This window comes from Mesoplodon densirostris, chromosome 1, assembly GCF_025265405.1.
Source record: "Mesoplodon densirostris isolate mMesDen1 chromosome 1, mMesDen1 primary haplotype, whole genome shotgun sequence".
In the NCBI taxonomy this organism is placed as follows: domain Eukaryota; kingdom Metazoa; phylum Chordata; class Mammalia; order Artiodactyla; family Ziphiidae; genus Mesoplodon; species Mesoplodon densirostris.
In genome coordinates this window covers 69,334,259-69,351,358 of record NC_082661.1, presented here as the reverse complement: position 1 = coordinate 69,351,358, position 17,100 = coordinate 69,334,259, and the positions used below count along the sequence as shown (strand labels likewise).

At 53.2% G+C, this 17,100-nt stretch overlaps 1 protein-coding gene across 1 annotated transcript in view; it reads right to left on the bottom strand.

Annotated features, from left to right (window-relative positions):
• The window catches only part of NSG1 (neuronal vesicle trafficking associated 1), a 31,077-nt gene extending 27,947 nt beyond the window's left edge, over positions 1-3,130 (bottom strand). The window contains exons 1-2 of the mRNA XM_060104227.1: positions 2,958-3,130; positions 2,410-2,564 (exon numbers count right to left, since the gene is read on the bottom strand). Coding sequence (XP_059960210.1) covers positions 2,410-2,538 — 129 coding nt within the window. The 5' untranslated portion in view covers positions 2,539-2,564; positions 2,958-3,130. The remainder of the gene's footprint in view (positions 1-2,409; positions 2,565-2,957) is intronic.
• Between the last annotated feature and the right edge of the window lie 13,970 nt (positions 3,131-17,100).

Genomic DNA, 17,100 nt, shown 5'->3' with positions numbered 1-17,100 from the left:
CCCCAACTGTACCTGAGTAGCTGTGGGACCCTGAGCACACCCTTGGCTACTTGGAACCTCAGTTTCCCGGCCTGTGATATGGGTGCAAGGCTATCTGGTAGGGCTACTGTGAGGAGGAGGGAATCCATGGGACCCTGAGTCCAGTGGGGACCCGGTCAGGATCCCATCAGCCTGGATTCCATCTGCCTCTGCCACTAACAAGCTAGGGGACTACGGGCAAGTTCCTTAAACTCTCTGTGTCTCCATTTCCACATCTGTAAAATGGGGTAACAGCGGTAGTTACCTCCTAACATCCGCGTGTTAAAGTAATTGAAAGCCATAAAGCATGCAAACCAGTGCCTGGTGAGTAATAAGCATTGAAACACTTCAGCTGAGACTGGCCCTGACGCTGCTATGTGCTCTGTGACTACTGGCACTGTTGCACCTCAGAACCTCGGCGCTCAGCACACATTCTATTTACAACCTTAACTGTGTTATCTGCCCTCGGACATGTGTCCCCTGGGACAGGTGACATCACCTCCCTGAACCCTAGCTGGGAGCCACACGTTGCCACTGTTCGGGTTAAGAGATGTCTCGTGAGAGTGCGGTCTGGCTCCAAGCGGGGCAGAGCAAGGGGTCCCACCAGAGCTTCCGCATTCTGGAGGATGGTAGCCTTCAGCCGAGTGACCTTGCACACGTCCTATAAACTCCTGGAGACTCGGTTTCCTCATCTGTGACCTCAGAAATCTGGCCCAACCATCACTCCCTGCTAGAATGCCCATCTCTGGAGCATCTCAGGGATGGGAGACTCATCACCTTCAGAGCTGCTTAGGTTATCCTGGATGGCCTGATTGGTTGGCCAAAATTTCATACCTGCCTGAAACCTCCTCCCCGTTATAAGCCAACTATGTGCCAGACGGTTCTGGAATGGCACAGACTGAGGATGAAAGAGGAGGTTGAGTGGAGGCAATCACCCGACAGAGGTGCTTCCTGGGGATGCGGTGTCCCTGGCACAGGCTGAGGCAGGAGGGGAAGGTGGGCATGGTGGAGCCAGGCTGGGCTAACTGGGCAAGTCTGACACCTAGACAGGGAAGGGGGAGGCGGAAGCCGAGTCCTCAGGCAGCCCTGCCCCTCCCACAAAGCTTCTTTTGGACCATCGACGCCCCAGAGTGGCCCCACGTGACCCAGGTGCACAGGTGTGACCAGCTGATCCTCTTTTCTTGAAGTAAAACACCTGTTCCAGCATCGCTCTGGCCCCTGCTCCCTGCTCTCCTACCCAAACACAGACAACAGAGTTGGGGGAATCAAAACCACTTTGGGGAGCTGAGCACGGCTATCAAAAGGCCCACCATGGGAATAGTGGAATCCTGCAGAAAGGAAGCACCCATGGCAGGGATAGTCTCTCATCCCCACCCCTGCCCCACGGCCAGTAATCACCAACATGCCCCAAATAAACAACAAGCCCTGAGTCAGAACCTCCCTGCCAGGCATTAAATGAAACAATTAATGATGCCAGCACACTTGGGGGAACAGAGTGAGCTTCCTCGTGGCTGGGATGATTTTGAAAAGCTGCAAGGTGGTCAGAATGGATGTGTGTGGATAATTTTAGGTTTGAGTTTTACAATATAATTGTCTAGACTTTTAAGCGTTTTTAATGTTAACTCTTGAAAATATTGCTCTTAATGGACACAGAAACTACTTGATTGCAGGCGGTATTCAAGAAAGAGGGGATTCCTTAAATTCAACAAAAAGAAAAAAAAAATCCCACTTTAAGGAGAGGATGATGAATGGCTGTCCCCAGTTACTTTAATACTGAGGAGCACGAGTGCTTATTTGGAGATTTCACAAAAGGAACAAAGAGAGGAAGGAGGCGGTGTAGGAGCGCGCACCCTGCCGCATCTACCGCCGATGTGGGAGGGGTGGGCGCAGAGGGTAAGGAGGGGGATTCAGCCCCTAGGGAGGACCCATCTGGCCAAGGAGAGGGGCCTCTCCACCCCAAAGGGGCAAATCGGGCTGAAACTGCATCATCCGGGAAGGCACGAGGGGCAGCCGCACCACTCCTGGGCTCACCCCAGAACCAGAGCTCCTGGTACCCCGGGGCAGGGACAAGCGGGGCTGGGTTGTAGGTGGAGGGGCCAGGGGCCTCTCTCGGACAAGAGTCCCACGAAAATCAAGAAGGGACCCTACCCCGACCGCGTTCCATTGTCAGGAAGAAGCTGTCATCTAAGGCGGGGCGGGGGTGGGGGGGGGCAGATCACCCGATCCAGAATCCCGCGCGGGTACGTGGTCCTCCGAGGGGCGTCCTCCACCCCGCCCGAGCCCGCCCCCAGTTCGCGTCCCCAGCGCACGCGGCGCGTTTCTTTTGTTGCGGCCGCCACCCGAGATTTGGGGGTGCGCACCCGGCGGTCCTGGGTACCGGGGGCCTCTCACCTTATCCGGGGGCGGGAACTGCAGTTGATTGACATCAAGGGGCGTCATCAGGGGGATGGTGTCGAAACCATCTTCCAGCAGCGGCTGCTTGGTGCCCTTCTCCGCGAAATTGTTCCCCAACTTCACCATGGTTCCGGGAGACCCGAGGCTGCCGCCTGCGGAGCGAGGGCCAGGCGGGGGTCACCGCGAGCAGGACCCACCCGCTGTCCCGGGCGTCGGCGAGCTCTCCGGCCCCCGCCTCGTCTCCGAGGAGGGGTCGTGAGGACGCAGAGGTCGCGGCCCGAGGGCTGGGGGGTGGGTGCTGTATATTTATGGACTCACCCGCTGGGCAAAAGCGCCGAGCTCAGGGACGCCTAGCAGCCAGGGAGGGGGCGCCGCCCCTGCCCGCGGGTCTAGACGCGTCCCCGGTCCTGGCGACGCCTCGCCGGTGACTTGCCCAGGGACCCCTGTCCCTCCCACCTGGGGAGATGCGCGGCCCTGTACCCGGCTCCCCGGCGGAAGGGTCCAACCCGGGCGCCCCGCGGCCCCGCCTGCCGGCCAGCACTCACCCCACGCCCGGCTCCGGCAGGTCTGGACTCCGACCGCACTCCGAGCCTCTGCGTCGCCCGCTCCCGCTCACAGCAATGGCAGAGGCGGCGCCGCGCGGGGCCGGGGCGGGGGAGCCGAGCGATTGGGCTCCCTCCCACCGCTCGCCACCTCCCTTCCTGCCGCTCCCGGGGGTTAAATGCGCGCGGTGAGTGCGTGCGTGTGGCGGCGGCGGCAGCCTTGACGCAGCGCGCGCGCGCCGGCCGCACAAAGAAGCGCGGGGCGGGCGCAGGGGGGCGCTCCCCGTGGACCCCGCGGTCCCCGGGACCTCGGCGGGGGTGGGGGGGCAGATAAGGAGGATGGGATCGCGCCCCGGATGGAAGGCTCGGAGGGCGCCACAGGGCTGGAGGCCGGGGATAGAGGGAAAGAGAGGTGCGGGCTGCGCAACCCCGGGGCGGCGGCCGGGGCGCAAGGCCATTCGAAGCGAGAGAGGGGCGGGGGGATCCTAGGGATAGAGCGATCCCCCAAACTGGGGGAAAAGGTGCCCCCCTTGCAGCCGAGCCGATCTGGGAGTCCTGAAGGATAGGGAAGGGTCCTGCGGGGGAGGGTTCCAGGAGGCGGTGGGCGGTGGCAGAGACCAGAGCGTGGTCTGGTTAGTGCGTGGCTGGCTTGGGGAGAGGGCGACAAAAAGAGGGCGTGTCCCTGGTGAAAGGAGGCTCGGATGGGAATGGAGGGGGAAGTTTTTCGGTGGTACAGGATGTGGAGGGAGCGCTCTCCAGAGCTGGGGACGGTGTCCGGACGTGGGGGGACGCCCAGGGTAGCGGGAGGGAAGGAATCCAGGGCAAAGAGAGCGCTTCGCGTGACGCATTGGAGCGTTTCTCTGGTCTGGTCGGAAGGTAAAGCTGGGGTCCGCTCCCGGCAGCCGCAGCCTCGATCATCCAGGGCGCAGAGAAGGGGCGTCCTGGAACGAAGAAGGGGGTTTCTAACCCGATCCTTTGGCCCTTTCTCCCCCCATCGGGGCCACTGTCGCAGCTGCCCAGATTAGGGCCCCATTTTATAGACTTCCAACCAGCCCTAGCCTAGGACTCCCCGGATGAGAAACTGCGGGGTTTCGGGGAACAAGACCAGGTGCGGGAGGAAGGCTGCTGCTGGAAAAAGGGCACCTCCCAGGCCCCTCTGTCCTGCTGGGACACAGAGTAGGTGTCCCCCAAAGTCTTACTTTGACACCCTTTGCCTGATTCTGTTTTGCGTGGCTGATGGCCTGAGACCCAGCGTTTTCCATCTGCCGCCTGAGAACCGTGAGAGAAGCACCCCGGCAGAACCTCCTCTCCATGTAGCTAGAGAACAGGAACACTATTCTCTCACTGCCTGCTGAGCCTTGAGCCAACAGCTCAGTCTAGGAACCTGGCCATGGGCACCTTGATTTCAAAATCCCCGAGAGGGCACAAGCAGATGAGGCGCCTGGATTTCTCTTAACTGGGCCCAAGTCCTCAGCAGGGTCCACGTGAGCCTTTGACAACAGGGCAGCCTGGCAGGACCCAGGCTCTTGGCACTACCCCTGGCCAGCCCAGGAAGGGCTGGTGTCCCAGACGCAGGCCCTTGGGGCCTGGCATCAGCATCCTTCTGGCAAAGGCCCTTTGAACGCAGGACTGGTACAGTGATAAGGCATCTGTGTGTGGTCCAGGTTCTTACAGGGGACCAGGGGGGGCCTCCTCCCTGACGCTTCGTTACTTCCTGCAGCAGTTGAAGAAGAGCAGCTAGAATCTGCTCAGGTGCTGGTTTAGGTGCGTCCCTGGCCAGACTAAGCTTACAGATCACAAGAAACCTTGTGGGCTTCATTCACCGAGGGAATAGCTTTGTCCCCATCTTAGGCCCCAACACGCACACACACAAACACTGCAGTCAGAATCCCACACAGGGAGCTGCAGGGTGGGCCTCCTGGGCCCTGTGTGGACCCCTCTCCCCCTCAAAGGCTCTGTCAGTTGAGGAGGACAGAGACAAGGATGGCCCATGTTTGTCCCAGAGACAGCAGGGGACAGTCGCCAGTTGCTTTTTCATGCTGTCCTGGGTTTTGACTGGTGCCGGTCACCGGGACTCTGCAGCTTCGTTCTGTGTGGGATTTTTGTGGGTGCCTAGGCCGCACCAGACCCTGTGAAGGGCACACATGTGGACGATGCAATTCACAAGACACGCAGCGCCCCCCATCAGCAGCTGATGGACACGGGAAATGAAATGGCACCGCTTCCAAAGGAGCAGAGGGCCCGCCAGTGGGAGCGACCTCGTCCACTGCTGGGGGAGAAGGCAGGAGGCTGTGGGCAAAGGATGAGATCCTCCAGGGGGGCCCGAGGGAGAGCAGCGAGGGCGGAAGGTCTCCCAGGCGGGGATGCATGTGTAGGCAAATGTCAGTTTCCCAGGCCTGCTGTAACAAATTACCCCAAACTGGAAGGCTTAAAACCACAAATGTATCATCTCACAGCTCTGGAGGCCAGAGTCCGAGATCAAGGGGTCAGCCAGGCCACACTCCCTACAGAGACTGCAGGGGAGAATCTGTTCCTGCCTCTACCAGCTTCCGGTGGCGCCAGGCATTGCTAGGCTTGTGGCCACATCCCTCCAGTCTCTGCCTCCATGATCGCCCTGCCCTCTCCTCTCCTCTGTGTCTCCTATAAGGGCACTTGTCATTGGATTTGGGGACCACTGGGATGATCCAAGGTAACGTGCTCTCAAAATCTGTAATCACGGGGCTTCCCTGGTGGCGCAGTGGTTAAGAATCCACTTGCCAATGCAGGGGACACGGGTTCGAGCCCTGGTCTGGTAAGATCCCCCATGCCGCGGAGCAACTAAGCCCGTGTACCACAACTACTGAGCCTGCGCTCTAGAGCCCACGATCCACAACTACTGAGCCCCTGTGCCACAACGACTGAAGCCCGCGTGCGTAAAACCCGTGCTCTGCAACAAGAGAAGCCACCGCAATGAGAAGCCCGCACACCGCAACGAAGAGTAGCCCCTAGCTCACTGCAACTAGAGAAAGCCTGCATGCAGCAACGAAGACCCAACACAGCCAAAAATAAATAAATAAATAGATACATTAAAGAAATAAAAAATGTTTAAGAAAAAAATCTGTAATCACATCATTTGCCCTATAAGGCAATATTCACAGATTCCGAGGGTTAGATTTGGATGTCTTTGGGGGGGCCACCACTGAGCTCACCACAAGTGTCAAACCTGCAAGGGTGCAGTGATTTGGGGAACTCGGGGTTGTAGATGGTTCTGGGAGAGGCAGGGTAGGGTCTTGGCTAGAGATGAGGTTGAAGAGGCCAGTCACAGAACTGGGGACCAGTGAAGCTGTGTTGTGGGACAAACTGATTTAAGGTGTTTTTACAGTGTCCACAGAGTGAAATCTGTGTGAAATACACTATGCTCTTCCCTCAGACCCCAGTTTCATCCTAGCACCAGCAATCTGTGACTCCTAGTGATTCACAGGATTTTTGACATGGATTTGGTTTTTCTAGATGACTCTTTTAGGGACATTTCTAGGGTTATGATCCCTTTCTAGGGACAGATCCATCACTGTGCAGATGAGTACAGTATAACCGCCGCCCCATCCACCTTCCACCGGGCAGGGCAGCCAACTGCTGCTCCCCAGCACTCAAGACCCTGTCATTTGCACTTCCTAGCCTCTCGGCGACCTTCTTTGTCCCACTGGTCGGAGCCCAGGCTGCCACGGCAGGAGGCAGTGTGACACAGTCTGATTTCCAATCCTCTCTCCAGCTTCTAGCTGTGTGACTTTGGACAAGTTGCTTATCTTCTCTGTGCCTCAGTTTCCCCATCTATAAAATGGAAATAATAATAATAATACCTCCATCACAGTGTTGCGAGACTCAAATGAGCTATTATGATGTTAAAAACAAAACAACACAGTGCCTGCTTTGGCTCTTATGATGGCTTTGACCTCTAATTAGGTACCCTGCAGTGTCTTCTTGGTAGTGATGCTGAGGCCAGGAGGAGGTGGTAGAGGCATGTCACGAGTGTAGTGTTAGTGCTCAGAGTGACTAAGGAGATCCTCCCCAGGTCCTGAGGAGCTTCTTTGTAGCTCAAGGAAGTAAATTCCTAGTCCCAGGCCACACAGTGCCGGGCAGAGGCGGGCCAGGCTCTGGGCTCACCCGGCAGGCTTCCCCATAACCAGCCTGATCCCCAGCACAGGAGCAAATTCTGGCAAAAGAAATATTTTTCATTTCTCCATCCCCCGTGCCTAGAACAGGGCCTAGTGCACAGTGAGTACACAGGAACTGTATGTTAAATGGAGTAGGCATCCACTCATCTTACATTCACAGTAGATTCAGACATTGAAATGTCAGGTTTGTAAAGCCAAGTTCAAGTGTGTAGTGAGAAAATTCATGGTCTAATTCAAGCTGAAGGCAAGGTGGCCCATAGCATCACTGAGACATTCTCCTTCCTAGGTTTAACACTGCTGCAAATGCTCGTTTCTGGAAAATGCCAAACCTTATTTTTAAATGTATGATGTGTAGACAAAATCATAAATACAGTGATTTTTATGATTTTACTGTTTCATTTACCTTTGTAGTCCCTAACCCTCTGCACACATTAGGGACTCAGTAAATGGTTAAGAAATGAATGAGCGATATTTTTATTCCTTTCTTTGTACTTGTAGAAACTAAATAAATAGGATTATGGGGCTCCAAGTCATTTGGTGAGCTCTTACATTTTTAAACAGAACTGTATGTGTATTGGGGGTTTTAGGAGTCTTGGGGGGGCAGTTGGGGGGTGGGTTGTTTGTTGCTGCCTGTAGAGTCTTAATGAACCACTCAGCGGTTCCTAATTTTCCCCAAATGTTTCTAAGATCAACCTCGCTTTGGCTGTGAGGCCCTTGACCTTGGCGGGGTTGTGGGGGTCAGGGGTTGTGAGCAAGAAAGACACGGGGCTCCGGAGAGTGGCTCTCTCGGGACCTCCGTTTTCTAGTCTACAAAATGACGGGAGTGATCACAAAGGTTTCCTTTTCTCAGCTCCAAGATTTGGGATATAAGAAAAGATGATTTTTTTTTTTTTTTGCGGTACACGGGCCTCTCACTGTTGTGGCCTCTCCCGTTGCGGAGCACAGGCTCCGGACGCACAGGCCCAGCGGCCATGGCTCACGGGCCCAGCTGCTCCGCGGCACGTGGGATCCTCCAGGACCGGGGCACGAACCCGTGTCCCCTGCATCGGCAGGTGGACTCCCAACCACTGCGCCACCAGGGAAGCCCAGAAAAGATGATTTTTAAAATCCTTCCCATTGGAGTCCCATTTTTGGATTTGCGGTCAGAGCATTGCCATTCTGGGCGATCGATGCACGTAAAGTCAGTAGACGTTGAATTTTGTGGTTGGGTGATCGTCTCCAAGATGCTGGTAGCTCCAAATTCCTATGGTTTGCACAACGCAGGCTGCTTTCAAACATTCAAACCTGTCCAACTCTAAAATCAAGGACGGTAGAGTAGAAAAATATTCAGGACAAGGAACGTCATTGTCCGGGGGAAGGAACCTAAAAGAATATTTCTTGACCCCAAGGTTTTCCATGTCAGCAGGGAGGGAGGGGGAGGGAGGAGTGACACCACCTCCCTCAACCCCGACAGAAGAGGCTGAGGGCAGGGGAGCAGCACATGCAGTTCCAAGGAGAACATCCAATAGTTTCTCTTTATTGGGGGTGGGGGCGGGGGGGAGGAGGGTTCAAGTTCAGAAGATACATCTCCACGGTCCTGCCTGGGGAGGAAATGCAGATCAAATGACCACGCATCTTGGGATCAAGGGTTTTCCAGAGGTTGAATAATCCTCTAGTTCCACACCCTCGTTTTACATTTTACATCCAGGGAAGCTGAGGCCAGCCAGGAGTAGGGTGTAGAACCTGTCCCTGGGGCTTTCGGAGGATCAGCCCCCAAGGGAGCCATGGCGGTGAACTCACAGACCAGGTGAGCTCCCACCCCTCTCACTTCGCCTCCCAGGCACCCCGTCTGCGCTGGGGGCACCAACGGTGCCGTGCTGGACCCCCTGCAGACCCACTCCCGCTGCCCCACTCTCTGTCTGGACCTGCAGAGACCATGGCTTACTTCAGTGCCCTCTGCCCAATAGGGTCCCGCGTCCCAGCCCCCTCAGGCTGGCCCTGAAGAAGGTGGGCCACGTACCTGAAGTGTCCCTTGAAGAAGGTCACTCAGGAGGAGCCCAGGGCCCTCTGCCTGCCTCCCCGCTGACCCAGGAATAGTCACAGCTCCCCCAGTGCTCAGTCCGGCTACAGAACCACATCTTCTGGGCCCCTGGTCACATCCCTCCTCAAACGATCCCATTTTAGCGGGCCACCTGCTACCTCTTGGCATCTTGACCAATACAAATGCCGAGGGAGAACATTTTTCGCTCCTGCCTGGACCCTCTCTGGAGCCTCCAGGAAGACCCCTACCTCCTGCCCTGCCCCTCCTCCTGGGTGAAGAACTAGATGAGGAGGAGGATGAAATACTTTCTCTGCCATTATCTTTTTTCTTTCTCTTTTTAGCTTCACAAAAATTCCGAAGTGGTAGGGGGCGGGCATCGTTATACCCATTTTACAGATAAAGGAACCATAATAATAGGTAGAAAGACTGTACCAACAACACCTAATGGGCAGTGAATGCTGATAAGTGCTCTCTAGGCACTGACTATCAATCCCCTCTAACCACTGTGTGAAGTCCTATTATTCCATCTCTCAGAGGACACCACTGAGGCTGAGATGAGATATGCCCCTTAAGACAATGCTCAGAAGGTATGTTGGTAGAAGAACATCAGGACATATCAAGAACCTAGTCAAAGTGTAGATTCCCGATCAAAACTGCAGCTCCCTCCCTCCCTCTGCTCCAAGCCCTGGCCAGATGCTCTTGCCCTCTGATGGGAGAACCCGGCTGCCTCTGCTTTCCCCTGCCTCCCTTCCTTCCAAGTTCCACTTAGGACAAGAAACGGGGGAGGGGGAATACCCTAAATCTGAATACCATAAACTCTGGTCCTGAGTTTATGCCACCCGTTGGAGTCATACTAGCAACATGGCCTTAGGCAAAGCACCAACCCACCTGGGCCTCAGTTTCCCTTTACATAAAATGAGGGGGTTGGGCTAGAACCATAACTTAATTCCCCTCCAGCTTCAAAGCCACACCCACCCCCATTTGGTTCACTCTCCCATGACAAGAATGGCCCGGGATGGGGCTTCCCTGGTGGCGCAGTGATTAAGAATCCGCCTGCCAATGCACGGGACACCGGTTCAAACCCTGGTCCAGGAAGATCTCACCTGCCGCGGAGCAACTAAGCCCGTGCGCCACAACTACTGAGCCTGTGCTCTAGAGCCCACGAGCCACAACTATTGAGCCTGTGTGCCACAACTACTGAAGCCCACGAGCCTAGAGGCCGTGCTCCGCAGGTGCTCCGCAGCAAGAGAAGCCACCGCACACCGCAACGACCCCTGCTGGCTGCAACCAGAGAAAGTCCGCGCGCAGCAACGAAGACCCAACGCAGCCAAAAAAAAAAAAAGAATGGCCCAGGATGAATCAGAACCCAAGTTACGGAGAACATGTTGAGGTCTAGCAAGGTACTGCACACGACCTGGGGAATAAATTACCAGGGCCATCTAATTCCATCCAGCTTTTACCCTGCTCGGTTCAGAAGCATTTTCATATCACCCAGCACCAGCTAAGAACCAGGTTTCCAGCCTGTAACAATAACTCGTGTTAAATTATTTAGCTGGTAAATGACTATAAAAGCCTTTTGCCAAAGTAAAGAACCAGAGAAAGGCCAAATCCTAATAACAGTAATAGCATCGTATGGTGGAATTAATTATTGAATTTTTTAAAAGCCCACAGATGGATGAGTGCAATACATTCCACGCTCTGTGGAGCCAGGGTCCCTGGGAGAGTGTCTAAAATTCACAGCATCTCAGGAGTGTGCTGGAGACTACACAGCACAAGGCTCAACTGCATTGCAGGCAGCTCAGCTATGACCTAATGGAGCTGTTCTATCCGGAATGTATCCTTTCCTGAGGCTGGGGCTGGGATTTGGTTAGTTGAAGCCCAGCGAAATTAGCACATGGCTGATCCACAGGCTCTGAGCTGAGCTAGGACTCCTGGCCATGGCATGATTTTTTTTTCTTACATCCATAACTTATAACCTTTTCTCTGTCGGGCAGGCTCCCCTGTGTCTCTGGTCCAGCAGGGGAATGGGGGTGGGTTTACCCAAAGATTGAAATTTTCCTCATTTTGGACCACAGTTATTCTAACGTGTAAGGTATGTTGCCCTGTCTTCCAAAACAAAGGATGTTGAAAAGAATCTTACCCTTTCTTGAAGAATGGGGTCAGCTTTCTGCACGAGCTGGACAGGGAGCACAGGGCCGGGAGCCCTCCCACACTGAGTGTCCCCAGGCTCCCGGGGCTTGGTTAGTGCTTATTTATTGACATCTCTGTGGCCTCCATCCCCTCAGGGGGCTGCCGGTAACCATCCTCACCAGTCACCCCATTACCTCCTTCCAACTTGCTGTGAGCAAAATATCCAAATTGCCAGATTTATTAGACTAAATCAAAAAAAGGAGAAAGGGGGCTGCAGTGGGTTTAACGGTGTTCCCTAAAAATTCATGTCCACCTGGAACCTCAGAATGTGACCCTTCTTGGAAATGGGGTCTTTGCAGATATAATTGGTTGAGGCTTGGGATGAAATCACCCTGGATATAGGATGGGCCCTAAATCCAATGACCTGTGTCCTTATAAGAAGAGGAGGGGACATAGAGAGACATACAGAAGAAAAGGCCAGATAATGACAGAGGCCACAGCGCAGAGAGATGTAGCTACAAGCTACAATGCTGAGGATTGCCCCTAGCCCTTGGAAATTAGGAGAGAGGCATGCAGCAGATCCTCCCCTGGCGCCTTCAGAGGGAGCACGCCCTGCTGACACCTTGATTTTGAACTTCCTGCCTCCAGAACTGGGAGAGAGTACATTTCTATTGTTTTAAGCCCCCCCCCCGCCCCAGTTTTTGGTCATTTGTTACAACAGCCCTGGGAAACTAACACAGAAACTCTTCAGCCCAAACAACTTCCTTAATGTTTTTACATTTTTTAAATCTTAAACCAGTGCATATTTTGACATCATACGCGTTTCTTTAAATACCCCTTTAGAGTTTTCAGAGCATTTCACAAGCATGAATTTCCACGATTAAAGCTTGGTAGAGTGGAGGGTACCTGCTCCGTGCTGCCATCTTAGCTGGGTGGTCATCACAGGAGCTTGCTAACTCCTGTCCAGAGCCCTATTCACGACGTGGTGCTTCCTCCCCTCGAGAGGAGAGCCTGCACTCTGGGGTCTAGAATCACAAACCTGCATTTCAGAGCTGGGATGGAACTTGGTGTTAGTCCAGGGCTGTGATTCTCAAGGTGGGGCTCCCAGACCAGCGGCAGCAGTCTTACCTGGGAACTGGTTAGACGTGCACATTCTCAGGCTCCACCCCGGACCTGCTGGATCAAAGACTGGTTTAACAAGCCCTACAGGTGATTCCCATGCACACACAGGTTTCAGAATCATTGCTTCCAGGTTTGCAAACTGGAATTCTGTAGGCTGGGCTAGGATAGATACACAGAAATGTTTTGCTTGTTTGCACTTTAAAATAAATTGCTTGCATTGGAAATATTGAAAAACCAGGAGATTGCACAAAACATCCAGATTTCCTGCCTTCTTTTGAAAAATTGGGGGATCTAAGAATAGAGGTATTCCTGTGTGGCAAAAATCAGCTGCATAGGGATAATGGCTGCCCACCCCCCCATCCGCCTTACACCTGTGCTACCTTGCCTGCTTGGCCCCTGTAGGCACTTGAGTTTGATATGCTAATCTAATCCAATACCTCATTTTACAGTTGGGGAAACTGAGGGACAGATAAGGGAATGAGCACTTTCCAACATGTTTGCCGGGTGACGGGCAGCTCAGAAGCCTTTGCAGGTACTTGGGCAAACACAGAGGTTCATCATGGGGCACCTGGGAAAACTGCGATCCTGAGGCAGTCAGCCCTGAAATTAGAAACCCTCAGTGGTACCATGGGCCACGCAGAAGGTGAAGGAGGAATGGGCACGAGGTCATGGAGAAGGAGAGGAGGGAGAGACACAGAGATGGTTGGGGGATGGATATAACAACAACAAGAGACAATAATTAGTGTCTACAAGGATGTGAAGAAATTGGAACCCTCCTACACTGTTGATGGGAATGTAAAAGGATGCAGCTACCGTGGAAAACAGCATGGCGGTTCCTCCAAAAGTCAAACGTAGAATGAACGTAGGGCCCAGCAATTCCACTCGTAGGAATGCACCCAACACATGTTCACACAAAAATGAGTACACAAATGTTCATTCCGACATGAATCATAAAAGCCGAAAAGTGGGCTCAACTGATGAAAGGATAAACAAAATGAGGTCTCTCCATACAATGGACTATTACTCATTAAAAGGAATGATGCACTGGGAATTCCTTGGCGGTCCAGTGTTTAGGACTTCAGGCTTTCACTGCTGAGGGCCAGGGTTCAATCCCTGGTCAGGGAACCAAGATCCCACAAGCCGGGTGGCATGGCCAAAAAAAAAAAAAAAAAAAAGGAATGACATACTGATGTGTGCTACAGCATGGATGAACCTTGAATACATTATGCGGAGTGAAAGAAATAGGTCACAAAAGACTGCATATTGTATGACCCCATTGGTATGGAATGTCCAGAATAGGCAAATTCACACAGATAGAAAGTAGATTAGTGGTTGCTGGGGGATGGGGGAGTGGGGGAGAGGAAACGGAAGGTGACTGCTAACAGAATAGGGTTTCTTTTTTGCCATGATAAGAATATTCTAGAATTAGATAGTGGTAATAGTTGCACCACTCTGTGGATATTCTGAAAACCAGTGAATTGTATGCTTTAAAATGGTGAACCTTATGGTACGTGAATTACATCACAAAAAAAGGGGGTAGTGATGATCGGGTCACAAAATGGTTGGTGCATTGGCAGTTCGGGTGGGGACAGAATGATTCTGAGGCATAACGATCTTAATTGCTAACTCTGTTATAGCATTTACACGACAGGCACTGTATCAAGACTTTACATACATCGACTTATTTAAATACCATACTTGCAGGCTTCCCTGGTGGAGCAGTGGTTGAGAGTCCACCTGCCGATGCAGAGGACACGGGTTCGTGCCCTGGTCCGGGAGGATCCCACATGCCGCGGAGCAGCTGGGCCCATGAGCCATGGCCGCTGGGCCTGCATGTCCGGAGCCTGTGCTCCTCAGTGGGAGAGGCCACAACAGTGAGAGGCCCGCGTACAGCAAAAAATAAATAAATAAATAAATACCATACTTGCAGTGAACGTATGTGTAGGTACTGTGGTTAGAGCCCTTTTGCAGATGGGGAACCGAGACCTGTTCAAGGCGTGGCAGGGCTGAGACTCAAACCCAAGGCGTCACCCACTCTACCACTGTGTCAGCCGGCTCGTGACACTTCGGCTGTGTGTGCGTGGGTATTGTGCGTGCAGAAGCCCATCTGTGTATATGTGTGTGTGTGTGAATTGCGCATGTGTGCATACATGTGTGTTCACGTGTGCATATGCATGTGTGTTTGTGCATGTGTGTGCACGCATGTGTATGTCTGTGTGCATGTGTGTTTTTTTTGTGTGTCTTGCCCACCCATGAGAAGAGACTGAGGGCCTGTTAGGGAGCCTCTCTGTCTCCTGGTTGGGTCGTTCCCAAGGGTGGGATGGAGAGCTGGGTTGAGAGAAGAAAAGCTCCCGAGGAGGTCAGGCTGTGCCTAAGGGCAAGATGGACTGAGAAAGACACTGGGATTTGGGACCAGAAGCAGCCCTGCCTTTGCAGGTCCCTCCTAACCAACTTCAAGACCTGCCCGCCCGACATGCAGATCCTCTCAGACCTCACCCCCTCCCTAGGTTGAAACTCACTTCCTCAGTTCCCCTGAACACAACAAGGCACCACAGATATGGGGACATATGTATATGTATAGCTGATTCACTTTGTTATAAAGCACACCACTGTAAAGCAATTATACTCCAATAAAGATGTTAAAAAAAAAACAAACAAAAAACAAAGCACCACGGCCTGGGGGCTTAAACAACAGATACTATGTTCTCATCCTGGAAGCCGAAGTCTGGGATCAAGTTGTGGGTGCAGATGATTTCTCCCGAGGCCTCTCTCCTTGGTTTGTGGATGCCCACCTGCTCCCTGCGTCTTCACAGGGTCGTCCCACTGTGTGTCTGTGTCCTAATCTCCTCTTCTTATAAGGACCCCAGTCAGATTGGATCAGGGCCCGCCCTAGTTACCCGTTTTACCTTAATCACCTCCTTAAAGGCTTTTTCTCCAATGCAGGCAATTCTGAGGTGCTGGGGGTTAGGACTCCAACATACGAAATGCGGGGGACAGACTTCAGCTCACAATGAAGCTCAACTTCATTACTCATCATAGAGTAATGTTTCAGAAAATAGCTTGGGCTTCAAAGCCAGATGGGCTGGGGCTGAAACCTAGATTTGGTCACTTTCCAGCTGTAAGTCATTTCCCCCCTCGGAGCCCCAGTTCCCTCCCCTGGACCATGAGGGGCATCATGAGAGTCTAATACGATGCCCTCAGGTTTCTGCAGATAACAGTGCCTGGCACATAGCGTGCGCTCAATAAATAACACTCCCTACCATGGCAGCCACCCCGGCTTCTGGTCGCTGAGGCTGCTGTAGGCCAGGCCTGGGTGGGGGCTCTGCAGATGTCCATCTGATCCTCCCCAGGCCATGAGAGGAGGGAGGCACCTGTAAGGAAACCGAGGCTCGTCGAGCTGAAGTACCTGCTCAGGGTCGCATGGCTGGGGCAGGGAGCTCGGGGTGGGTTTGCGTCTCCTGTGAGCCCTGAGAGGGCAGAATCGGGGGCTCATCCGTTCGGCACCCCCATGCCTGGCATGGGCCCCTTGCGGAATACATTCTCCATAAATGGAGTTTCGATCACATCGAAGTGACTTGAAACAGGCAAGAGACAGGGTGTGGGAGATGGAGGGCCATGACGTTGATTTTGTTCTCTGGGTCCTCTTGGCTTCTGAAGATTGCTTTGAAACCTCTAACAAGGCCCCTGGAATGTGAAATGAAAACATTTTTCCCAGAAGAAGATGCATCCATCCATGTGAAAGGGGAGGCTAGGCTGTGAACAGCTCAGGCTATGCTGCTCCCCGCTTCACCCTGTGAGGACGGAGATGATATTTATAAATGATACAGCTAATTGTGTTTTTCTACAAGATTAATTTTATTGTCCCATTATCTGCTCCTTCTGAATCCATTCAGGGGTGGATTATGTCTTAGCTTTCAACACTGGAGCTTTCATTAATAATTAGGTCACCTTTTAGCCAGGAGCCCTGGATGGCCAGGCCAGGGAGACTTCCACTGGAACGGAACCCCTTAACATGTTACAGTGTTCTCACTGTTACTGTCAGGATGCCCCGGGGCCTGGGAACAGCGTGCTTCCTCCAACATCTGATGCCAGGAGCAGGGGACCGGCACTGGTTTGGGGTTTACTAGATCGCAGACACTGTACCTGGGGCACTTTTCTTGTGAAACCTCACAACAGCCTGGGAGGTCAGCGCCATTCCCCATGATACAGACGAGGGGCTGAAGGTCACCCCCGCAGGACGGTAGAGCCTGTTCAGCTAACACAGATTTCAACCAAGTACAGCTTGCCTCAAAACTGGTACAGCTTGCCACCCCTACCCTGCCAAATGGGTCCTCCCATGTGTGCGCCCGCATCTCTTAGCCAAGATGGATTCTAGTGAAAAGGCCTATGGGTAGGTTGACATCACCTACTACATGGTGTCACCTCCTCCCTTTTTGACCTTCAAGGAGCCTTTCTGCGCATGTGTAGTCAGGAAGGTCTCCTTGACTTCGAGAATGAAGAATACGTGGTCTTTTATCTCTTATCTGGGCAGGGCTCTGGAGTATCTGTCCACAGAGGACAGACTCCAGCTGCTCGGCCTGGGGCCCATCTACCTCCTGCTGCAAAGCCACCCAGTTTATAGTATTTTATTACAGCAGCCCAAGCAGACTAATACTCTAACCAACTAATCCGTTCGGTAACTGGCTGGTGGTCACGAGGTTGGTAGGAAGGACAAAGGTGAGAT